Source organism: Salvelinus alpinus, chromosome 3 (assembly GCF_045679555.1).
Source record: "Salvelinus alpinus chromosome 3, SLU_Salpinus.1, whole genome shotgun sequence".
In the NCBI taxonomy this organism is placed as follows: domain Eukaryota; kingdom Metazoa; phylum Chordata; class Actinopteri; order Salmoniformes; family Salmonidae; genus Salvelinus; species Salvelinus alpinus.
Window position 1 is genome coordinate 14,676,023 of NC_092088.1, and position 26,322 is coordinate 14,702,344.

At 44.6% G+C, this 26,322-nt stretch overlaps 1 protein-coding gene across 1 annotated transcript in view; it reads right to left on the reverse strand.

Moving 5' to 3' along the window:
- Positions 1–7,632: 7,632 nt before the first annotated feature.
- Positions 7,633–26,322, reverse strand: part of LOC139569759 (LIM domain-binding protein 3-like) — a 38,421-nt gene continuing 19,731 nt past the window's right edge. Inside the window, exons 5-12 of the mRNA XM_071391133.1 lie at positions 24,067–24,218; positions 23,752–23,827; positions 17,406–17,566; positions 12,742–12,939; positions 12,271–12,300; positions 8,557–8,726; positions 8,339–8,375; positions 7,633–8,060 (exon numbers count right to left, since the gene is read on the reverse strand). Of these exons, the coding sequence (XP_071247234.1) occupies positions 7,955–8,060; positions 8,339–8,375; positions 8,557–8,726; positions 12,271–12,300; positions 12,742–12,939; positions 17,406–17,566; positions 23,752–23,827; positions 24,067–24,218 (930 nt within the window). The 3' untranslated portion in view covers positions 7,633–7,954. The remainder of the gene's footprint in view (positions 8,061–8,338; positions 8,376–8,556; positions 8,727–12,270; positions 12,301–12,741; positions 12,940–17,405; positions 17,567–23,751; positions 23,828–24,066; positions 24,219–26,322) is intronic.

The window sequence follows — 26,322 nt, forward strand, 5'->3', positions numbered from 1 at the left end:
TAATGATGATGCTGCAGTTATAATTATCAGTTTACCATCGTATTATTAGCTGAATCTACACTTCCTGAAAGTCTGCTGTGACATCACCTCTGACCTCACTCAGCTTCCACCATGTTCTTTAACCCAGTCCAATCGAAGAGGGTCCGTCCAGTCCTTTCACATCCATACAAGGGGGGTGAGCAAGTGTATTCTTTGGGGAGTAGAGGAGAAAACTGACCATAGACAATAGCTTCGATTCCGACGGCCATTTTCTACCGGTGGCACGACAAAACGCTGACTCACCCCTGCACCCCCTCTTTGCACCCCCCCCCCCCCCCCCAACCCCCTTATGACTGGTTCTCTTAAAGGCCTAGTGTAGTCAAAAATGTGATTTTTCTGTGTTTTATATATATTTTCACAGTATGAGGTTGGAATAATACTGTTAAATTGTGAAAATTATGATAATGTCCTTAGTGTTAGAGCTGTTTGAAAAGACCACCTGAAATTTCAGCCTGTTTTGGTGGGATGGAGTTGTGGCCTTCACGGTGACATCACCATGCGGTAAATGAGTTAAGAGACCAACAAGAAAGAGAGATCTAAGCCTCTCTGCTAATAACTGGGGCAGCAGGTAGCCTAGCGGTTAAGAGCATTTGGTACCGTAAACCGAAAAGTCACTGGTTCAAATCCCTGAGATGGCAAGGTGGTAAAATCTGCTGTTCTGCCCTTAATTAAGCAAGGCAGGTAATCACCAAGGACAACTGCTACATGGATGTTGATTAAGGCAGCCCCACGCACCTCCCTGATTCAGTTGGGTTAAATGCAGAAGACACATTTTGGTTGAATGCATTCAGTTGTGCAACAGACTAGGTATCCCATTTCCCAGCTAATTTATAGTTTTCCCCTCCCCACTCAGACCACTCAAAGACAGTCTTAGCCAAATTCTTGCTTAAGAAATTGCCTTATATTAAGAAGCTATTTTGTTTCTACCATTTTAATTGGAAACAATCACAGGAGTGATTTGATATTGAGATAAAAAAAGTCTACATTGGACCATTAAATCTATCTACAGTATATGTCTGTGTAGAGGCACTCCCTCCAGTGGCCATAATACACACTGCATCATGACGCAGCAGTACCTTGGAATCCATTCCTGTCACAAAATGGACGCTAAGGACTTGCACAGCCAAATTAGAAGATGCAACATATTCACTTGTCCTCTGTCTCAAATACCCTCTTGCATCTCCTACACCTCTTTCTCTCTCCTCTCTCCCTCTATTTCGCCGCCTCAATGGGTGATTTGGGATGTTTTATTTGTGCTTACCATGACTGTGTTTTTGTATTTTAATGTGTGTGTATATACAGTATATATATATACTGTATATATATATATATATTGCATTTGGAAAGAATTCAGACTAACTGACTTTTTCCACATTTGGTTACGTTACAGACTTATTCTAAAATGGATTTTAAAAAATGTATCCTGATCATCTACACACGATACCCCATAATGTCAAAGCAAAAACAGGTTTTTATACATTTTTGCAAAACCCCCCCAAAAAACGGAAATATCACATTTACATAAGTATTCAGACTCTTTAGATTAGTAAAGAAAATAGATTGGAGCACAAAGGTGCTTTGTTGAAGCACCTTTGGCAGCGATTACAGCCTAGAGTTTCCTTGGGTATGATGCTACAAGCTTGGCATACCTGTATTTGGGGAGATTCACCCATTCTTCTCTGCAGATCCCCTCAAGCTCTGTCATGTTGGATGGGGAGCGTCGTTGCACAGCTATTTTCAGGTGTCTCCAGGGATGTTCGCTCAAGTCCGGGCTCTGGCTGGGCCACTCAAGGACATTCAGAGACTTGTTCCGAAGCCACTCCTGCATTGCCTTGGCAGTGTGCTTAGGGTTGTTTGCCTGTTGGAAGGTGAACATTCACCTGATTGGTGGAGTGCTGCAGAGATGGTTGTCCTTCTGGAAGGTTCTCCCATCGCCACAGAGGAAATCTGGAGCTCTGTCAGAGTGACCATCGGGTTCTTGGTCACCTCCCTGACCAAGGACCTTCTCCCCCAATTTCTCAGTTTGGCCGGGTGGCCAGATCTAGGAAGAGTCTTGGTGGTTCCAAACTTCTTTCATTTAAGAATGATGGAGGCCACTGTGTTCTTGGGGACCTTCAATACGGCAGAAATGTTTTGGTACCCTTCCCCAGATCTGTGCCTCGACACAATCCTGTCTTGGCGCTAAACAGACAATTCCTTTGACCTCAAGACTTGGTTTTTGCTCTGACATGCACTGTCAACTGTGGGACCTTATATAGAACGGTGTGTATGTCTTTCCAAATCACGGCCAATCATTTGAATTTACCACAGGTGGACTCCAATCAAGTTGTAGAATCATCTCAAGGATGATCAATGGAAACAGGATGCACCTGAGCTCATTTTCGAGTCTAATAGCAGAGGGTCTGAATACTTATAAGGTAAGTAATAATAAGGTATTTCAGTTTTTAAAACATTTGCTAAAATTTCTATAAACCTGTTTTCGCTTTGTCATTATGGGGTATGGTGTGTAGATTGATGAGAAAATTGTTTTATTTAATCAATTTTAGAATATGTCTGTAATGTAAAAAAAATATGGAAAAAGTCGAGGTCTGAATACTTTCCGAAAGCCCTGTATATATATATATATACAGTGGGGAGAACAAGTATTTGATACACTGCCGATTTTGCAGGTTTTCCTACTTACAAAGCATGTAGAGGTCTGTAATTTTTATCATAGGTACACTTCAACTATGAGAGACGGAATCTAAAACAAAAATCCAGAAAATCACATTGTATGATTTTTAAGTAATTAATTTGCATTTTATTGCATGACATAAGTATTTGATACATCAGAAAAGCAGAACTTAATATTTGGTACAGAAACCTTTGTTTGCAATTACAGAGATCATACGTTTCCTGTAGTTCTTGACTAGGTTTGAACACACTGCAGCAGGGATTTTGGCCCACTCCTCCCTACAGATCTTCTCCAGATCCTTCAGGTTTCGGGGCTGTCGCTGGGCAATATGGACTTTCAGCTCCTTCCAAAGATTTTCTATTGGGTTCAGGTCTGGAGACTGGCTAGGCCACTCCAGGACCTTGAGATGCTTCTTACGGAGCCACTCCTTAGTTGCCATGGCTGTGTGCTTCGTGTCGTTGTCATGCTGGAAGACCCAGCCACGACCCATCTTCAATGCTCTTACTGAGGGAAGGAGGTTGTTGGCCAAGATCTCGCGATACATGGCCCCATCCATCCTCCCCTCAATACGGTGCAGTCGTCCTGTCCCCTTTGCAGAAAAGCATCCCCAAAGAATGATGTTTCCACCTCCATGCTTCACGGTTGGGATGGTGTTCTTGGGGTTGTACTCATACTTCTTCTTCCTCCAAACACGGCGAGTGGAGTTAGACCAAAAAGCTCTATTTTTGTCTCATCAGACCACATGACCTTCTCCCATTCCTCCTCTGGATCATCCAGATGGTCATTGGCAAACTTCAGACAGATCTGGACATGCACTGGCTTAAGCAGGGGGACCTTGCGTGCGCTGCAGGATTTTAATCCATGACGGCGTAGTGTGTTACTAATGGTTTTCTTTGAGACTGTGGTCCCAGCTCTCTTCAGGTCATTGACCAGGTCCTGCCGTGTAGTTCTGGGCTGATCCCTCACCTTCCTCATGATCATTGATGCCCCACGAGGTGAAATCTTGCATGGAGCCCCAGACCGAGGGTGATTGACCGTCATCTTGAACTTCTTCCATTTTCTAATAATTGCGCCAACAGTTGTTTCCTTCTCACCAAGCTGCTTGCCTATTGTCCTGTAGCCCATCCCAGCCTTGTGCAGGTCTACAATTTTATCCCTGATGTCCTTACACAGCTCTCTGGTCTTGGCCATTGTGGAGAGGTTGGAATCTGTTTGATTGTGTGTGGACAGGTGTCTTTTATACAGGTAACGAGTTCAAACAGGTGCAGTTAATACAGGTAATGAGTGGAGAACAGGAGGGCTTCTTAAAGAAAAACTAACAGGTCTGTGAGAGCCGGAATTCTTACTGGTTGGTAGGTGATCAAATACTTATGTCATGCAATAAAATGCAAATTAATTATTTAAAAATCATACAATGTGATTTTCTGGATTTTTGTTTTAGATTCCGTCTCTCACAGTTGAAGTGTACCTATGATAAAAATTACAGACCTCTACATGCTTTGTAAGTAGGAAAACCTGCAAAATCGGCAGTGTATCAAATACTTGTTCTCCCCACTGTATATATATATATATATATATATATATATACACAGTACGAGTCAAAAGTTTGGACACACTCCTTCAAGGGTTTTTCTTTATTTTTACTATTTTCTACATTATATAATAATAGTGAAGACATCAAAACTATGGAATAACACACATGGAATCATGTAGTAACCCAAAAAGTGTTAAACATATCAAAATATATTTTAGATTTTAGATTTTTCAAAGTTGCAACCCTTTGCCTTGATGACAGCTTTGCGCACTCTTGGCATTCTCTCATCCAGGTTCATGAGGAATGCTTTTCCAACAGTCTTGAAGACGCCTGCTGAGGACTTGTTGGCTGCTTTTTCTTCACTCTGCGGTCCAACTCATCCCAAACCATCTCAATTGGGTTGAGGTTGGGTGATTGTGGAGGCCAGGTCATCTGATGCAGCACTCCATCACTTTCCTTCTTCGTCAAATACAGTGGGGAGAACAAGTATTTGATACACTGCCGATTTTGCAGGTTTTCCTACTTACAAAGCATGTAGAGGTCTGTAATTTTTATCATAGGTACACTTCAACTGTGAGAGACGGAATCTAAAACAAAAATCCCGAAAATCACATTGTATGATTTTTAAGTAATTAATTTGCATTTTATTGCAAGACATAAGTATTTGATACATCAGAAAAGCAGAACTTAATATTTGGTACTGAATCCTTTGTTTGCAATTACAGAGATCATACGTTTCCTGTAGTTCTTGACCAGGTTTGCACACACTGCAGCAGGGATTTTGGCCCACTGCTCCATACAGACCTTCTCCAGATCCTTCAGGTTTCGGGGCTGTCGCTGGGCAATACGGACTTTCAGCTCCCTCCAAAGATTTTTTATTGGGTTCAGGTCTGGAGACTGGCTAGGCCACTCCAGGACCTTGAGATACTTCTTACGGAGCCACTCCTTAGTTGCCCTGGCTGTGTGTTTCGGGTCGTTGTCATGCTGGAAGACCCAGCCACGACCCATCATCAATGCTCTTACTGAGGGAAGGAGGTTGTTGGCTAAGATCTCGCAATACATGGCCCCATCCATCCTCCCCTCAATACGGTGCAGTCGTCCTGTCCCCTTTGCAGAAAAGCATCCCCAAAGAATGATGTTTCCACCTCCATGCTTCACGGTTGGGATGGTGTTCTTGGGGTTGTACTCATCCTTCTTCTTCCTCCAAACACGGCGAGTGGAGTTTAGACCAAAAAGCTCTATTTTTGAATCATCAGACCACATGACCTTCTCCCATTCCTCCTCTGGATCATCCAGATGGTCATTGGCAAACTTCAGACGGGCCTGGACATGCGCCTGCTTGAGCAGGGGGACCTTGTGTGCGCTGCAGGATTTTAATCCATGACGGCGTAGTGTGTTACTAATGGTTTTCTTTGAGACTGTGGTCCCAGCTCTCTTCAGGTCATTGACCAGGTCCTGCCGTGTAGTTCTGGGCTGATCCCTCACCTTCCTCATGATCATTGATGCCCCACGAGGTGAGATCTTGCATGGAGCCCCAGACCGAGGGTGATTGACCATCATCTTGAACTTTTTCTATTTTCTTCTATTTTCTAATAATTGCGCCAACAGTTGTTGCCTTCTCACCAAGCTGCTTGCCTATCGTCCTGTAGCCCATCCCAGCCTTGTGCAGGTCTACAATTTTATCCTTGATGTCCTTACACAGCTCTCTGGTCTTGGCCATTGTGGAGAGGTTGGAGTCTGTTTGATTGAGTGTGTGGACAGGTGTCTTTTATACAGGTAACGAGTTCAAACAGGTGCAGTTAATACAGGTAATGAGTGGAGAACAGGAGGGCTTCTTAAAGATAAACTAACAGGTCTGTGAGAGCCGGAATTCTTACTGGTTGGTAGGTGATCAAATACTTATGTCATGCAATAAAATGCAAATGAATTACTTAAAAATCATACAATGTGATTTTCTGGATTTTTGTTTTAGATTCCGTCTCTCACAGTTGAAGTGTACCTATGATAAAAATTACAGACTTCTACATACTTTGTAAGTAGGAAAACCTGCAAAATCGGCAGTGTATCAAATACTTGTTCTCCCCACTGTAGCCCTTACACAGCCTGGAGGTGTGTTGGGTCATTGTCCTGTTGAAAAACAAATAATAGTGCCACTAAGCCCAAACCAGATGGGATGTTGTATTGCTGCAGAATGCTGTGGTAGCCATGCTGGTTAAGTGTGTCTTGAATTCTAAATAAATCACAGTGTCACCAGCAAAGCACCCCCACACCATCATACCTCCTCCACCATGCTTCACGGTGGGAACCACACATGCGGAGGTCATCTGTTCACCTACTCTGTGTCTCACAAAGACAGCGGTTGGAACCAAAAATCTGAAATTTGGACAGTCTAATGTCCATTGCTCGTGTTTCTTGGTGAAAGCAAGTCTCTTCTTATTATTGGTGTCCTCTAGTAGTGTTTTTTTGCAGCAATTTGACCATGAAGACCTGATTCACACAGTTTCCTCTGAACAGTTGATGTTGACATATGTCTGTTACTTGACCTCCGTGAAGCATTTATTTGGGCTGCAATCTGAGGTGCAGTTAACTCTAATGAACTTATCCTCTGCAGCAGAGGTAACTCTGGGTCTTCCTTTCCTGTGGCGGTCCTCACGAGAGCCAGTTGCATCATAGCTCTTGATGGTTTTTGCGACTGCACTTGAAGAAACTTTCAAAGTTCTTGAAATTATCCGGATCGACTGACCTTCATGTCTAATGATAGACTGCTGTTTCTCTTTGGTTATTTGAGCTGTTCTTGCCATAAGGCAATCTTCTGTATACCCCCCTACCTTGTCACAACACAACTGATTGGCTCAAATGCATTAAGAAGGAAATAAATTCCACAAATTAACTTTTAACAAGGCACATGTTAATTGAAATATACTCCAGGTGACTACATCATGAAGCTGGTTGAGAGAATGCCAAGAGTGTTTAAAGCTGTCATCAAGGCAAAGGGTGGACACTTTGAAGAATCTCAAATCAAAAATATATTTTGATATGTTTAACACTTTTTTGGTTACTACATAATTCCACATGTGTTATTTTCTAGTTTAATGTCTTCACTATTATTACACAATGTAGAAAATAGTAAAAATAAAGAAAAACCCTTGAATGAGTAGGTGTGTCCAAACTTTTGACTGGTACTGTAAATGTTTTTTGTTTATGTTTTTTGTTCATTGTATAACACAGGGCGCATTTGGAAATGAGATCTAGGTCTCAATATGTCTCCCCTGTTAAAATAAAGGTTAAATAAATACATAAATATATATTTTTTAAATGGTTGATCACCGGGTGTCTGAGGCCATATCTTTAAGTTGAGAAAAATCTACCAGAGACACATGACCAACACTCACACAGCTAATTTGTTTTAAAGAAAATATTTATTCACGTTGATAATAGTACATTTTAAATTTGTGGGTGTTTGTACATTCTTATGTATTTGTCTGTGCATTTTTGTTAATTTAGCATGCGTACATAATTGTGTGCATGTGTGCGTGTTCGCAAGCGTGTGTGTGTTTACATGATCACTTTTACAATTTCTCTTAAATATGTTTTTGTACAGTTCCCTATCAGTTAGGAGAGACAGAACAACCAAAAAGAAAAACAAAGGAAAGACATTCCAAACATTCTAAACATTCCAAAGGTAAAGGATAGATCTGACAGATCAATTAGACGGGAGTCTCAGGGACATTGAGGATCTGAGCTGAGAGCCCGTTGTGCCAGTTCTTCAGCTTGCGGAAGCGAAGTCCTTTCACCTCCGACTCAAACTTATCCCTGGGAGAAAGACAGAAAGAGAGAGACAGAGGGTCAATGTTTTAGGGTTAGGTTTAGGTTTAGTGTTAGGGTTAAGATTAGGTTTCCGGGTCAAGGTTAGGGTAAGGGTACAGGTTAGGGTTAGGGAAAATAGGATTTTGAATGGGGAATGAATTGTGTGTCCCCACAAGACTGTGTGTGCGTGCGTGTGTGCGTGCGTGCGTGCGTGCGTGTGTGCGTGCGTGCGTGCGTGCGTGCGTGTGTGTGTGCGTGTGTGTGTGTGCGTGCATGCGCCTCACCTTGATCTCTGCAGGGCCTCCTCATCTGGGTCTTGCACTGAGGACAGAGAAGGGGCAGAAAAGAAGGGGAGGAGAAGAAGAAGAGAAAGGGAGGGAGAAGAGAGGTGAGGATGCATAAAACATGAAGAAAATACATCTATACATGAAGTCATCAGAGGTACAGAGTCGACAGGGGGATGAAGAGGGAAGGAGAGAGAGTTGAGTAGAGGTGTACTGACTGTATTCTGTGTTGGTGAGGTGGGCCAGGATCCTGAAGCTCTTGGACTGCAGATTGGCAGCCCGTCTGGCCCACTCGGCCATCTCCTCGTCTCTGTCGTGTTGCTGGAGCACAGCTTGGTAGACTGGAGATGCACTGTCAACCACCGGGTCCTTCACAGGCAGGGAACTGCTGCAGGCAGGATACATGATGTCAGTAACTAGTCCATTACTGCAAACCCCCAAGGCATTTTTACCTCAAATACTTAGAGAAAGTTGAACTCAAAGTCAATGAAAAGTAATTATTACTTAAAATGTTTATGTGGTACTGATTCAAAACTAAATGAGAAATCCCCAACTACATTTAAAAAAAGTTATGATAACAAATTCCCTTTTTCCCAGCATGCTCTACAGTACATTGAATAATTGATTAATCTTATGCTACACAAAGATAAATAACATACATTTTTCTAAACTAATACAATCATTTAGTTTTTTACACCCGTTACTGAAGTGGTTGTTCCACTTTAAATGGCTTAGGTAGTCTCCAAGTTTATCCATACTCTGCCAGTCATTATGAATGCAGGTTGCAGGGTGAATGAAAATGTAAACTGTTGGATATTCTAAATCTGTCTGGATTCCAATAAAAATGTTGAGGAAACCTCTTACACTTAATGTATCTGAGTTCAGTTACTTAAGTGGTTTTGTAGTCATTACTCAAACCGATAGTCACTGTGAGCCTGTAGGGCAGGCATCATCAACTGGATTCAGCCGGGGGGGTGGTCGGGGGACCACAACATAATTACTAATTATTTGTAGACTGAAACTTGACTGCAAGAATCTCAAATAGATCAAATATTTGACTAAAACATCCTTTCAAACCTTGCTTACATTTGTATTAAATCACATGTACAGTATATATTATGTGTGGGAATACTTGGGAACAGATCATTAAAATCACTTGGAGCTGATTTCTGGTGTTTTTACAGTCTTTTATGTCCAACAATGAAAAAAAAAAAAAAATGTTTTTATTTTCGCTCGGGCCAAAGGGGGCCGCCAGTTGGGGAACCCTGCTCTAGGGGGTCCAGATTTGAGTTGTATCAGCGTTCATTTTTTTGTAACGCCCCAGTAAGCCACAGGTGGACTCCAATCAAGTTGTAGAAAAAGCTCAAGGATGATCAATGGAAACAGGATGCACCTGAGCTCAATTTCTCATAGAGTCTCATAGCAAGGAGTCTGAATACTTATGTACATAAATAAGCCATTTCTGTGTTTTATTTTTAATACATTTGCAAAAATGTCTGAAGACCTGTTTTGCTTTGTCATAATGGGGTATTGTGTGTAGATTGATGAGGGAAAAACATGATTTAATACATTTTTGAATAAGGCTGTAACGTAACAAAATTTGAAAAAGTCAAGGGGTCTGAATACATTACGAATGCACTGTAGAAACTTTTCAATGGGACTTTAGGAAAAGGTTCTTTATAGCGCCATACAAGATCCATTTAACATCTTGTTAGCATGGTTCTTTATAGAACCTTCAAAAAAGGTTTTATATAGCATCAAAAATGGTTCTGCTCTGGTTACAAGCCAAATAACCCTTATTTGGCACTAGTACGTATAGACAGTTACTGGGTATTTATGCTTTTGCTCCTCCCCTGCTCTAATACACCTGATTCTATCAAGTTCTTGATGGGCAACTGATTAGCTGGATCAGGCATGCGAGAGTAGGTCTCTCCGGGAGGATGGTTGGCTGGGTTAGGGTTAGGAGCCTCGTCTAGTGTTAGGGGGTTTAGAACAGGAGGGGGAGACCAGTGATACTCAGAACATTCTGTTTATGTAATCAGACCAGAGTTATCCCCTGAAACACCTTAGTTAACCCCTGAAACACCTTAGTTAACCCCTGAAACACCTTAGTTAACCATTTACATTTACATTTAAGTCATTTAGCAGACGCTCTTATCCAGAGCGACTTACAAATTGGTGCATTCACCTTATGATATCCAGTGGAACAACCACTTTACAATAGTGCATCTAACTCTTTTAAGGGGGAGGGGGGGGTTAGAAGGATTACTTTATCCTATCCTAGGTATTCCTTAAAGAGGTGGGGTTTCAGGTGTCTCCGAACGGTGGTGATTGACTCCGGAAGGTGGTGATTAACCCCTGAAACCATGCTGAAACACCAGAGTTAACCCCTGAAACACCTTAGTTAACCCCTGAAACACCTTAGTTAACCCCTGAAACACCTTAGTTAATAACCCCTGAAACACCTTAGTTAACCCCTGAAAACATGTTGAAACGCCTTAGTTAACCCCTGAAAACATGCTGAAACACCTTAGTTAACCCCTGAAAACATGCTGAAACACCTTAGTTAACCCCTGAAAACATGTTGAAACGCCTTAGTTAACCCCTGAAAACATGCTGAAACACCTTAGTTAACCCCTGAAAACATGCTGAAACACCTTAGTTAACCCCTGAAACACCTTAGTTAACCCCTGAAACACCTTAGTTAACCCCTGAAAACATGCTGAAACACCTTAGTTAACCACTGAAAACATGCTGAAACACCTTAGTTAACCCTTGAAAACATGCTGAAACACCTTAGTTAACCCTTGAAACACCAGAGTTAACCCCTGAAGACATGCTGAAACGCCTTAGTTTAACCCTGAAACACCTTAGTTCACCTCTGGATGCAAGAAACTGGATGCAAACTACAGAAACATGGAAATGAGACAGACACGGCGAGAGAAATAGCTAGGCACATGGACAGAGAAATAGCTAGGCACATGGACAGAGAAATAGTTAGGCACATGGACAGAGAAATAGCTAGGCACATGGACAGAGAAATAGCTAGGCACATGGACAGAGAAATAGCTAGGCACATGGACAGAGAAATAGCTAGGCACATGGACAGAGAAATAGCTAGGCACATGGACAGAGAAATAGCTAGGCACATGGACAGAGAAATAGCTAGGCACATGGACAGAGAAATAGCTAGGCACATGGACAGAGAAATAGCTAGGCACATGGACAGAGAAATAGCTAGGCACATGGACAGAGAAATAGCTAGGCACATGGACAGATAAATAGCTAGGCATATGGACAGGGAAATAGCTAGGCATATGGACAGGGAAATAGCTAGGCACATGGACAGATAAATAGCTAGGCACATGGACAGAGAAATAGCTAGGCATATGGACAGGGAAATAGCTAGGCACATGGACAGATAAATAGCTAGGCACATGGACAGAGAAATAGCTAGGCACATGGACAGAGAAATAGCTAGGCACATGGACAGAGAAATAGCTAGGCACATGGACAGAGAAATAGCTAGGCATATGGACAGAGAAATAGCTAGGCACATAGACAGGGAAATAGCTAGGCATATGGACAGAGAAATAGCTAGGCACATGGACAGATAAATAGCTAGGCACATGGACAGAGAGCCACATGGAAAACATCAGATCCATATGATATATGCAAATGTAAATATATCATATGAGACAGATGTGATACTGCTTATTACATGAGCCTGATATTACTTCATTACATGAGCCTGATATTACCTCATTACATGAGCCTGATATTACTTCATTACATGAGCCTGATATTACTTCATTACATGAGCTTTACTTCATTACATGAGCCTGATATTACTTCATTACAGTAAGCTAATAAATGACACATATTATATAGAGGAGAGTAGTAGGGTGTAAAAGTAAATGGTTTATACTTACGCCAGGGGGGAGCCAGCAGGAACATCCTCACTGAGGTTATGTGATCAGAGGGGGGCGGGGTGCAGGTTTAGGGGTGGGTGACACGACACAGGGTGGTTGATTGATTGGTTGGTTGTGGATGAAGAGACAAAAGGAAGGAAGGAAAGGAAAGGAAGGAAGGAAGGAAGGAAGGAAGGAAGGAAGGAAGGAAAGAAAGAAAGGAAGGAAGGAAGGAAGGAAGGAAGGAAGGAAGGAAGGAAGGAAGGAAGGAAGGAAGGAAGGAAGGAAGGAAGGAAGGAAGGAAGGAAGGAAGGAAGGAAGGAAGGAAGGAAGGAAATATGACAAGTGTGAGTGTAGAAATACAGCGTGACTCTTAATACAAAATGTAGTCTCTGCATTGTGTCTACGCGCCCGTGCCTGTGTGTGTGTCTGTATCCATGTGCGTGCGTGTTTGCATATGTCTGTGTGTGCAATGTGTGTATGTGTTCCTACCCGTCATGGCCCTTGGACTGTGACTGTCCGGCAATAGCGTCCATGATGGCGTCCTGAGAGTACATGGATATGGGGGTGTTGTACTGAGCGTGGACGATAGTGGCCTTGCCTCCCGGGCCGCGCACCTCGATGGGTTTATTGGTGGACAGAGCCGAGTCCTTCAGAGCTATGGGGTTAAAGTTGGGCAAATACTCCTGACTGGAGGGGAATAGGGTCGAGTCACAGGGTCAAGGGTCAGGGATAAAGGGTAATTTTGGGAGGGTTTGTAGGGTTTTGTGGGATAAAGGGGCAATACGGATCCATATTTGGGTTCACAGGTTGTAGGGGAATCAGACGGCCAGAGAGATATAAAGAGAGGAGGGAAAAGAAAGAGATAAAAAGAGAGGAGGATGGTGAGAGGTGCAGCAGGAGTAGGAGAGAGACAGAGAGGTAGAGACAGAGAGACAGAGAGACAGAGACAGGGAGGCTGAGACAGGGAGGCAGAGAGACAGAGAGACAGAGAGTCAGAGACAGGGAGGCTGAGACAGCGAGACAGAGAGGTAGAGACAGAGAGGTAAAGACAGAAACACAGGGAGGGTGAGACAGGGAGGCAGAGACAGAGAGGCAGAGAGACAGAGAGGCAGAGACAGAGAGGCAGAGAGACAGAGAGGCAGAGAGACAGAGAGGCAGAGAGGCAGAGAGAGAGACAGAGAGTCAGAGACAGGGAGGCTGAGACAGGCAGGCAGAGACAGAGAGGCAGAGACAGAGGGGCAGAGAGACAGAGAGGCAGAGAAACAGAGAGACAGAGAGGCTGAGACAGAGAGGCAGAGACAGCGAGGCAGAGAGACAGAGAGGCTGAGACAGAGAGGCATAGAGACAGAGAGGCATAGAGACAGAGACATAACTTAAATGTATTCTCTCTGAGGGTTTACACTCTGAACAGCACTACAGTGTTTACCCACATTATGATAATCACTGGCACTGATTATATAGTACCTGTCTGTCTCTCTAGTACACTGGCACTGATTATATAGTACCTGTCTGTCTCTCTAGTCCACTGGCACTGATTATATAGTACCTGTCTGTCTCTCTAGTACACGGGCACTGATTATATAGTACCTGTCTGTCTCTCTAGGTCACTGGCACTGATTATATAGTACCTGTCTGTCTCTCTAGTACACTGGCACTGATTATATTGTACCTGTCTGTCTCTCCAGTACACTGATTATATAGTACATGTCTGTCTCTCTAGTACACTGGCACTGATTATATTGTACCTGTCTGTCTCTCCAGTACACTGATTATATAGTACCTGTCTGTCTCTCTTGTACACTGGCACTGATTATATTGTACCTGTCTGTCTCTCTAGTACACTGGCACTGATTATATAGTACCTGTCTGTCTCTCCAGTACACTGATTATATAGTACATGTCTGTCTCTCCAGTACACTGATTATATAGTACCTGTCTGTCTCTCCAGTACACTGGCACTGATTATATAGTACCTGTCTGTCTCTCCAGTACACTGATTATATAGTACCTGTCTGTCTCTCTAGTAGTCTGTCTGTCTGTCTGTCTGTCTGTCTGTCTGTCTGTCTGTCTGTCTGTCTGTCTGTCTGTCTGTCTGTCTGTCTGTCTGTCTGTCTGTCTCATGTACACTATGACTGATTACATTGTACCTAGTCTCTCTCTCTAAACAGATAGAGGTGACAACCTTTTCTACAACTGAAATGACTTTGTGTTAGTAATACATTGACTCTAATGTCAACTGAGGACTAAGACATTGAGCATGAGCCTTGACGTCAGGGAAATACACACGCCAACACACTGATCCAGAAACACAATATCTCTGACACATTCTACAGACAAGCAATGGAAACTAAACCAATCAAAGCTAGCTAATAGTAAATTGGATGTAAAAGACAACACCACCACTACACGCACACTGCAAACATGAACACTGTACATTCCTAGGTAGTAGTGATGCCTTATTAACGTTCGTACTGTATTCTACTAATTCACGTACATGCACACGTCAGCAAACATACAGAATGAGTACCCACACATAAACACACATAGTCCGGCATACATGTACTGGCCATAAATGCATTTATGCATACCTATGAGCACTCTAACACATACACCTGTACGGTATATCCTGATGAAAATGACACAATGCAGTATTTTATCATTTACATTTTTTAAACATTTCACCACAGCGTTGATACGTGTTATTACAATTGGACTTCATCAACACTAGACGTCATCTCAGCATCTACAGTGTTATTACCCCAGTACATTATACTGGGTAACACTTTTCCTTTATAAAGGGTTGGTAACAGGGTTATAAGTCGTATTTAGACTGTTCATCATTAGTATATAAGCAGTTTACTTATTATTTATAAATTATAATGAATAAATAATGAATAGTCTATAAACTTATAGAAACCCTTCATGAAATATAGGTTTAGGTTTAGTGATGTTACGTTTGATGCGTATGCGTCGAAATCGCTAAGCAGTGTACATCGAAGCAGTGTGCCGATGCATGTATCACTTTATCAGAAGCACGTGATCAATGACGACCGCAGCTTCGTTTCGTCGAACAACCACCTGATTGGTTTGGTAGAAGACAAAAATGTACAAGACTCGTGCTACAGCGTGGTCAACGTCATCTATAATAATTTGGCTGCTCTAAATTCTTTTGACCAGCAGGTGCCACTAGTGTGCAACGCGTTGATCAAAGCCTCAGGTAATGAACCTATTTTCGATAACAATTGGAAATGCTCAATGTGTCAGGAAGCTTCTTTCCCCCATCACTAGTCGGGGTTAGTACCCGTGTGACCTTGTACTGCATTAACAGACTGCCACGTGGACGCAGCACACTGACACGACGGTTCTGACAGAGATGCTGAGAACAGACACTTCATCCTCAACAGAGAATGGATCAGTGCTCGCACGAGATGCCATTTCACGAAATAGACGCCAGCACACACACCTAAGCGCACACACACTCTTCAACATTGTTCATGCAAATGATCCACTTTCAGGTGGTACTGACTTTCCAGCCGTGTTTGCAATGATCTGTAACAATATGACAGAGAGAGAATGAGAGACAGAGACAGAGACAGAGAGAGACAGAGAGAGACAGAGACAGAGAGAGAGAGAGAGAGAGAGAGAGAGAGAGAGAGAGAGAGAGAGAGAGAGAGAGAGAGAGAGAGAGAGAGTAAGGTATTATCAGAGTGATATTAAGGTGATAGTTCTAGGAGTCGTTCTGTGTGTTATAGTAGCAGTTGTGTTTATATATATATATACAGTATATATATATAGTTGTGTGTGATCACTGTGATATTTCCCCGGAATTCCTGCGACCCAGCAGACTGACTGACAGGAGCAGGAGCTCCACAGTCACATGACACACACACACAAACCCACAGACATGCACAAGTGCGCGTACACACACTCAGACAGAAGAAGAATACTTTGTTGTTAATTTTCTTCGAGAGAACAGAAACTGGTGTTTTTACTCTGAGCTCAAGCCCCCGAGGTACACACACTACCCACATAGTTGGAGCAGTTTAGGGGTTATGTGCTGAATATAGATATGGATCTATCCCTGTGTGTGTGTGTGTGTGTGTGTGTGTGTGTGTGTGTGTGTGTGTGTGTGTGTGTGTGTGTGTGTGTGTGTGTGTGTGTGTGTGTGTGTGTGTGTGTGTGTGTGTGTGTGTGTGTGTGTGTGTGTGTGTGTGTGTGTGTGTGTGTGTGTGAGATACTGCATGAGAGGGGGGTTGGGATCCACTTCAACCAGAGCGGAACATTCCAGCATGGCGAGGAGCAGCTGTTCTGGTGTTTGTTTGTGTCAGCTTACAAAAAGAGGGTCACCTGTACCGAACTAGGGATATACGGTCAGGCTTACCGACACGTTACCGGACACATTTAACGTATGCCAATCAGTACAACCTCTTAACTTCACCCCCCAGCCCAGCTTAGTTGAACTGATGAGGTGAGAGAACATTCCCTCAAAGGCCATCAGCGCCCAAGAGCTAAATCACCCGTTGTCAGCGGAATGACTGTAGTCGCCATGTACACACGAACAGTGTGACCCTGTGGGGCTGTGTTACCTGGAGACAGTCCAGGTGTGTGTCCGAGCGTGCACGTTACCACTCCGGGTGGCGACCACGAATGTGAGCCAGCGTAATGTGTTCCCGGGATAATCACGGAATGTTCTGAGGGGTGTGTGCTCGTTAACCCCTCCCCCCCTCAAGTTGTCCCAGACTGGAGATAACCAGGGGAGGGGATGGGGACAGGAACAGAGTGACGAGCAAAATTAAACATGGGGGTAGTACAACAAGGCCTTAGTTCCAGGGGTTTCCAGTGGTTGGGAGAGGAGGAAGTGTTTTTCCCCAGTTAGTTTGGAGGTTTTGTTGTGGGAGGTGGTGGTTGGGAGAGGAGGAAGTGTTTTTCCCAGTTAGTTTGGAGATTTTGTTGTGGGAGGTGGTGGTTGGGAGAGGAGGAAGTGTTTTTCCCAGTTAGTTTGGAGGTTTTGTTGTGGGAGGTGGTGGTTGGGAGAGGAGGAAGTGTTTTTCCCCAGTTAGTTTGGAGGTTTTGTTGTGGGAGGTGGTGGTTGGGAACTAGAGCACTATACGGGGAACAGGGTTCCATTTCCTATACGCCCCCAGGCTACCTACCCCAGGAATGACCCTCCGCTGCTTGCCCCCTCTCTACCCAATCTGGCAGCCCCAGCCTCCTCTCCTGCCACCTTCCCTTGCAGCAGGGCCATCTCTCTGAGTGTGTGCAGAGTACAGGCCAATGAGGGAGTTATATTGCCCCTTCTGGCTCGGGGGAGACACTGCAGTGGCAAGGGGAGAGGATGTACAGGGTTTGGAGGGCGGCTCAATATTTTTTATTTTATTTATTTCACCTTTATTTAACCAGGTAGGCTAGTTGAGAACAAGTTCTCATTTGCAACTGCGACCTGGCCAAGATAAAGCATAGCAGTGTGAACAGACAACACAGAGTTACACATGGAGTAAACAATAAACAAGTCAATAACATGGTAGAAAAAAAGAGAATCTATATACAATGTGTGCAAAAGGCATGAGGTAGGCAATAAATCGAATAATTACAATTTAGCAGATTAACACTGGAGTGATAAATCATCAGATGAACATGTGCAAGAAGAGATACTGGTGTGCAAAAGAGCAGAAAAGTAAATAAATAAAAGCAGTATGGGGGGTGAGGTAGGTAAATTGGGTGGGTAGTTTACAGATGGACTATGTACAGCTGCAGCGATCGGTTAGCTGCTCGGATAGCAGATTTTTAAAGTTGTTGAGGGAGATAAAAGTCTCCAACTTCAGAGATTTTTGCAATTCGTTCCAGTCGCAGGCAGCAGAGAACTGGAAGGAAAGGCGTCCAAATTAGGTTTTAGCTTTAGGGATGATCAGTGAGATACACCTGCTGGAGCGCGTGCTGCGGGTGGGTGTAGCCATCGTGACCAGTGAACTGAGATAAGGCGGCACTTTACCTAGCATAGCCTTGTAGATGACCTGGAGCCAGTGGGTCTGACGACGAACATGTAGCGAGGGCCAGCCGACTAGGGCATACAGGTCGCAGTGGTGGGTCGTATAAGGTGCTTTAGTAACAAAACGAATGGCACTGTGATAAACTGCATCCAGTTTGCTGAGTAGAGTGTTGGAAGCTATTTTGTAGATGACATCGCCGAAGTCGAGGATCGGTAGGATAGTCAGTTTTACTAGGGTAAGTTTGGCGGCGTGAGTGAAGGAGGCTTTGTTGCGGAATAGAAAGCCGATTCTTGATTTGATTTTGGATTGGAGATGTTTGATATGAGTCTGGAAGGAGAGTTTGCAGTCTAGCCAGACACCTAGGTACTTATAGATGTCCACATATTCTAGGTCGGAACCGTCCAGGGTGGTGATGCTAGTCGGGCGTGCGGGTGCAGGCAGCGAACGGTTGAAAAGCATGCATTTGGTTTTACTAGCGTTTAAGAGCAGTTGGAGGCCACGGAAGGAGTGTTGTATGGCATTGAAGCTCGTTTGGAGGTTAGATAGCACAGTGTCCAAGGAAGGGCCGGAAGTATATAGAATGGTGTCGTCTGCGTAGAGGTGGATCAGGGAATCGCCCGCAGCAAGAGCAACATCATTGATGTATACAGAGAAAAGAGTCGGCCCGAGAATTGAACCCTGTGGTACCCCCATAGAGACTGCCAGAGGACCGGACAACATGCCCTCCGATTTGACACACTGAACTCTGTCTGCAAAGTAGTTGGTGAACCAGGCAAGGCAGTCATTAGAAAAACCGAGGCTACTGAGTCTGCCGATAAGAATATGGTGATTGACAGAGTCGAAAGCCTTGGCCAGGTCGATGAAGACGGCTGCACAGTAATGTCTTTTATCGATGGCGGTTATGATGTCGTTTAGTACCTTGAGCGTGGCTGAGGTGCACCCGTGACCGGCTCGGAGAAGGTACGGTGGGATTCGAGATGGTCAGTGATCTGTTTGTTGACTTGGCTTTCGAAGACCTTAGATAGGCAGGGCAGGATGGATATAGGTCTGTAACAGTTTGGGTCCAGGGTGTCTCCCCCTTTGAAGAGGGGGATGACCGCGGCAGCTTTCCAATCCTTGGGGATCTCAGATGATACGAAGGAGAGGTTGAACAGGCTGGTAATAGGGGGTGCGACAATGGCGGCGGACAGTTTCAGAAATAGGGGGTCCAGATTGTCAAGCCCAGCTGATTTGTATGGGTCCAGGTTTTCCAGCTCTTTCAGAACATCTGCTATCTGGATTTGGGTAAAGGAGAAGCTGGGGAGGCTTGGGCGAGTAGCAGCGGGGGGGGCGGGGCTGTTGGCCAAGGTTGGAGTCGCCAGGAGGAAGGCATGGCCAGCCATTGAGAAATGCTTGTTGAAGTCTTCGATTATCACGGATTTATCGGTGGTGACCGTGTTACCTAGCCTCAGTGCAGTGGGCAGCTGGGAGGAGGTGCTCTTGTTCTCCATGGACTTTACAGTATCCCAGAACTTTTTGGAGTTAGAGCTACAGGATGCGAATTTCTGCTTGAAAAAGCTGGCCTTTGCTTTCCTGACTGACTGCGTGTATTGGTTCCTGACTTCCCTGAACAGTTGCATATCGCGGGGGCTCTTCGATGCTATTGCAGTTCGCCACAGGATGTTTTTGTGCTGGTCGAGGGCAGTCAGGTCTGGAGTGAACCAAGGGCTATATCTGTTCTTGGTTCTGCATTTTTTGAACGGAGCATGCTTGTCTAATATGGTGAGGAAGTAACATTTAAAGAATGACCAGGCATCCTCAACTGACGGGATGAGGTCAATATCCTTCCAGGGTACCCGGGCCAGGTCGATTAGAAAGGCCTGCTCGCAGAAGTGTTTTAGGGAGCGTTTGACAGTGATGAGGGGTGGTCGTTTGACCGCGGACCCGTGGCGGATACAGGCAATGAGGCAGTGATCGCTGAGATCTTGATTGAAGACAGCAGAGGTGTATTTGGAGGGCAGGTTGGTCAGGATAATGTCTATTAGGGTGCCCATGTTTACGGATTTAGGGTTGTACCTGGTGGGTTCCTTGATGATTTGTGTGAGATTGAGGGCATCAAGCTTGGATTGTAGGACTGCCGGGGTGTTAAGCATATCCCAGTTTAGGTCACCTAACAGAACAAACTCTGAAGCTAGATGGGGAGCGATCAATTCACAGATGGTGTCCAGGGCACAGCTGGGAGCTGAGGGGGGTCGGTAGCAGGCGGCAACAGTGAGAGACTTATTTCTGGAGAGATAAATTTTTAAAATTAGAAGTTCGAACTGTTTGGGCATAGACCTGGAAAGTATGACAGAACTTTGCAGGCTATCTCTGCAGTAGATTGCAACTCCTCCCCCTTTGGCAGTTCTATCTTGACGGAAAGTGTTATAGTTGGGTATGGAAATCTCAGAATTTTTGGTGGCCTTCCTAAGCCAGGATTCGGACACGGCAAGGACATCAGGATTGGCAGAGTGTGCTAAAGCGGTGAGTAAGGCAAACTTAGGGAGGAGGCTTCTGATGTTGACAAGCATGAGGCCAAGGCTTTTTCGATCGCAGAAGTCAACAAATGAGGGTGACTGGGGACATGCAGGGCCTGGGTTTACCTCCACATCACCCAAGGAACAGAGGAGTAGTAGGATGAGGGTGCGGCTAAAGGCTATCAAAACTGGTCGCCTAGAGCGTTGGGGACAAAGAATAAAAGGAGCAGATTTATGGGCGTGGTAGAATAGATTCTGGGCATAATGTGCAGACAGGGGTATGGAGGGGCGCGGGTACAGCGGAGGCAAGCCCAGGCACTGGGTGATGATAAGAGAGGTTGTATCTCTGGACATGCTGGTCTCAATGGGTGAGGTCACCGCATGTGTGGGGGGTGGGACAAAGGGGGTATCAGAGGTACGGAGAGTGGAACTACAGGGTCCATTGCAAACCAAAACAATGATAATGAAAACTAGCCTGAACAACAGTATGCAAGGCATATTGATATTTGAGAGAGACATACAATAAGGCATAAAGTGATTGCAGGTCTTGATTGGGAGAGCTAGCTAAAACAACAGGTAAGATAACAGCAGCAATAACAGGGTGTTAGTCTAACACAGCAACAACAGGTAAAAATGGCGACGACTAGGCAGAGAGGGTCGGATTAACTACACACAGATCCTGAGTTAAAGCACAGAGCCGACAGGTAAAACACAAATAAACAGAATGGAGTACCGTGAATTAATGGACAGTCAAGCATGCATCAGCTATGTAGCCAAGTGATCATAGTGTCCAGGGGGCAGCCGTAGATGGAGCAGAGGAGGCCTCCACTAAGCTAGCACGCGGCGTATAAAGTTAGTAGCCCGGGGGGTGGTCTGCTCAGACGGAGGGGGTCTGCTCAGACGTGGTTGTGTCGACAGAGAATCCAAGCCAGATGGCGATGGCGAAAGAGAGGTTGTGAATTGTAGAATTGTGTTTGCTAACTGGTGCTAGCTTCGTGGCAGTGGCAGTGGCGCTAGCTCTTCAGCTAGCCGGCAGATGGGCCTAGCTCGAGGCTAGCTCAAGGCTAACTGGTGCTTGCTTCGGGACAGAGGTGTTAGCCAGTAGTAGCCACTCGGTTGCAGCTAGCTAGCTGTGATGATACGGTGTAATTGTCCAGAGCTTGCGTCAGGAATCCGGTGATGTGGTAGAGAAAAAGCAGTCCTATATGCTCTGGGTTGATATCGCGCTTGCAGCTAGCCGGCAGATGGGCCTAGCTCGAGGCTAGCTCAAGGCTAACTGGTGCTTGCTTCGGGACAGTGGTGTTAGCCAGTAGTAGCCACTCGGTTGCAGCTAGCTAGCTGTGATGATACGGTGTAATTGTCCAGAGCTTGCGTCAGGAATCCGGTGATGTGGTAGAGAGAAAGCAGTCCTATATGCTCTGGGTTGATATCGCGCTTGCAGCTAGCCGGCAGATGGGCCTAGCTCGAGGCTAGCTCAAGGCTAACTGGTGCTTGCTTCGGGACAGAGGTGTTAGCCAGTAGTAGCCACTCGGTTGCAGCTAGCTAGCTGTGATGATACGGTGTAATTGTCCAGAGCTTGCGTCAGGAATCCGGTGATGTGGTAGAGAAAAAGCAGTCCTATATGCTCTGGGTTGATATCGCGCTTGCAGACTGGCAGGTATTGGCCCGGTATTGAAGCTGGCTGTGTCCGAGTTGAGGGTGAAGACCGCAGCAGTGGCTAACTGACTACTAGCTAGTAGCTAGTTATCTGGCTAGCTTCTGCTTGGGGTTACGGTTCTAAAGTATAAAAAAATAGCAGGTCCGTACCACATTGGGTGAGGCGGAATGTAGGAATGTATATTCAGTTCCTAGATGGAAAGTGAAATTAAAATATATACGAAATGTATACGAAAAATACGAAGACTATTTACTATTTACTATTTACACGCTACAGGACAATACAAACACACATCCGACTGCTACGCCATCTTGGATTCGAGGGGATAGGCTTTAGGAGGTTAGAATCCCAGGCCTCTTCACCTCCAGCTTTTCTTCTTCTTCTTCTTCTTCTTCTTCTTCTAACATCATCACCCTCCAAGAGAGATATGGTGAATCCCAAACTGCCCCCTCGCCCCTACCAACTCCCTCGGGAGGGACCTCTGTTGTCACATGTTGCGAAAGTCAGAGGGTGACTTCCAGAGAATGTTGAAGGGATCAATAAACCCATCAACTTCGGGACACACTGGTGGTTTGAATGATGTAATTCATGTTTCACTTTTAAATAGGAATAAAACAGCATGAAATTCAATTGAACAAATCCCCCCTGTCGTTTTACACCTCAGTAACAGTTTAACATTTCATTTGGAAGGTATTTAATCTGTTACATGTGTCAAGTCTCAAAATCTGACATAAACAAATGCATGTGGCGTATAATTGTGGCATATAACTCTCCATTATTTTGTATCAAACTGTGCCAACTCCAAACATATCGCGGCGCAGGTCGGGAGAGCACTTCGCTCTGAAGCCTGCAGCCTTGCCCGAAGTGGTTATCGGAGGGTCTAATTAATGGAGGGCCAAGGGAAGGGAGTGATTTTGGGATGCACCGGTAGTGAGGGGCTAGGAGAAATAAAGAGTGATGGATGGGTTAACAATGAGGGAAACGATAGATGAGCATGAGCCTCTGATAGTTCCAGTCGGTATGGGATAGAAAGTTGAGACCCCTCCTGTCTGTGGGGAAAACAACCTGTGGTTACGCCATTGGCTCACAGCAAAAATGTTATTGTTGTCTGCTTGTTTTAGTCAATTTACCAAACTACATTCAAGAAAAGTACAACGTGTCTAAGGATTTCTATTCAACATTGCCTGCTCTCTAGCATTATCACTACTTAGAAAAAAGTAATATTGTAGGGCGTCCCTCATGCCCCTTTTCATGACGGCCAGGAACACTAGAGGGCGCCAACACACAGCCTTGATTCCCATCTTCTGTTCAAAGAAGTGCACACGCAGACAGAAATTCACAAACATTTATGTGTGTTTACCTTTTGGTGAGGAATAACTGGCATGGGGGAGTCCATTCTGGGCATTGCCATGGGAATAGGGACGGGACGTTTCGACCTAGATTCAGAACCACAACAACACATTTTTAGCATTATGTAGTTGAGCATGTTATCTTCTAAGTATTTTAAGAGCAAGAGCAAGAGTACATGTGTGTGTGTGTGTGTGTGTGTGTGTGTGTGTGTGTGTGTGTGTGTGTGTGTGTGTGTGTGTGTGTGTGTGTGTGTGTGTGTGTGTGTGTGTGTGTGTGTGTGTGTGTGTGTGTGTGTGTGTGTGTGTGTGTGTGTGTGTGTGTTTACTTCTGCATGGTGAGGGTCAGTTTATTGGAAGACATTTTAATCTTGTTCTGTGCCTCCAGGTGCGTCATTCCCTCTGTACTGAGACCGTCTATCGATACAATGTTGTCACCCTGGATTAGACTGCCCTCTGCAGCTATAGTGCCTGGAGTTATCTAGAGGGGTAGAGAGAGGGGGGGGTGGGGGGGTAAGAGAGGCATGGTAATATAAGAGACACTGACATAGATACTCTGCTCAAATTCTCTCTCTCTCACACACACACACACACACACACACACACACACACACACACACACACACACACACACACACACACACACACACACACACACACACACACACACACACACACACACACACACACACACACACACACACACACACACACACACACACACAGAAGAAAATAGTACAGCAAATTCTCCAGTGTTGGCTCGCTGTATTGCAACTGCTTGGAGTCCGACCACAAGGCGCTACAGAGAGTAGTGCTTACGGCCCAGTACATCACTGGGGCCAAGCTCCCTGTCATCCAGGACCTCTATACCGGGCGGTGTCAGAGGAAGGCCCAAAAAATAGTCAAAGACTCCAGCCACCTAAGACACAGACTGTTCAAAGTCTGGAACCTGCAGGACCCTAAACAGCTTCTACCCCCGAGCCATGAGACTTCTAAACAAGACCGCTAAATAGCTAATCAAATGGCTGACCCACTAACTTTTTTTCACATACGCTGCTGCTACTGTCTATTATCTACCCTGTTGCCAAGTCACTTTACCGCTACCTATATGTCCAGTACGTAGCTACTTAAATTACCCCTGCATATCGACTCGATACTGGTACTCCCTGTATGCACATATCCATGTTATTTTTCCCTGGTTATTTATTTTCATTATTTACTGTGGTATTCCTCTTGTCACTATTTCTATTTTCTATTGTATCTTTAACTCTGCATTGTTGGAAAATAACCTGTAAGTAAAAGCATTTCACTGTTGGTCTAAACCTGTTGCTACGAAGCATGTGACAAATACATTTTGATTTGAATAAATCCACACGGGGTGTTAAATCAAAACTGAAAGTGTTGAGTTTGTGGATCCATATAGACACAGTAACAGTGTTTAATTAATACACTGCTTATTGTAAAACCTTATTCAAATATTTCCCAGCGTGCCTTTCGAGTGTATTGTGACGTTATATCAACCATGACTGATTGTTAGTGACAGAGTCATGGTTGTTGCAGTCATCCATTTTTTGGCTTATGGACTTCCGCAAGCGAGATCCTAAGTGAATATGTTATCATAAAAATAACATAATGCATAAGTACAGTGTCTTTAGAATGAATTTCTTCATGTGTTACAAAGTGGGATTAAAGTGGATTTAATTGCATTTTTTTAGTCCACGATCTACACAAAACACTCTGTAATATCAATGTGGAAGATTATTTTTTTTTATACATGAAAAATACACTATTAATATACACTTCATGGCCAAAAGTATGTGGACTCATGGGCATTAATATGGAGTTGGTCCCCCCTTTGCTGCTATAACAGCCTCCACTCTTCTGGGAAGGCTTTCCACTAGATGTTGGACTTGCTGTGGGGACTTGCTTCCATTCAGCCACAAGAGCATTACTGAGGTTGGGCACTGATGTTGGGCGATTAGGCCTGGCTCGCAGTCAGCGTTCCAATTCATCCCAAAAGTGTTCGATGGGGTTGAGGTCAGGGCTCTATGCAGGCCAGTCAAGTTCTTCCACACCGATCTCGACAAACCATTTCTGTATGGACCTCGCTTTGTGCATAGGAGCACTGTCATGCTGAAACGGGAAAGGGCCTTCCCCAAGTTTTTGCCACAAAGTTGGAAGCACAGAATTGCCTAGTATATCATTGTGTGCTGTAGCGTTAAAATGTCCCTTCACTGGAACTAAGGGTCCTTGCCGAATCCATGAAAAACAGCCCCAGACCATTATTCCTCCTCCACCAAACTTTACAGTTGGCACTATGCATCCGCCAAACCCAGATTTGTCCATCAGACTGCCACATGGTGAACCGTGATTCATGACTCCAGAGAACTTGTTTCCCCTGCTCCATAGTCCAATTGCGGCGAGCTTTACACCACTCCAGCCGACGCTTTGCATTGCGCATGGTGATCTTAGGCTTGTGTGCGGCTGCTCGGCCATGGAAACCCATTTCATGAAGCTCCCGACGAACAGTTCTTGTGCTGATGTTGCTTCCAAAGGCAGTTTGGAACTCGGTAGTGTGTTTTTAC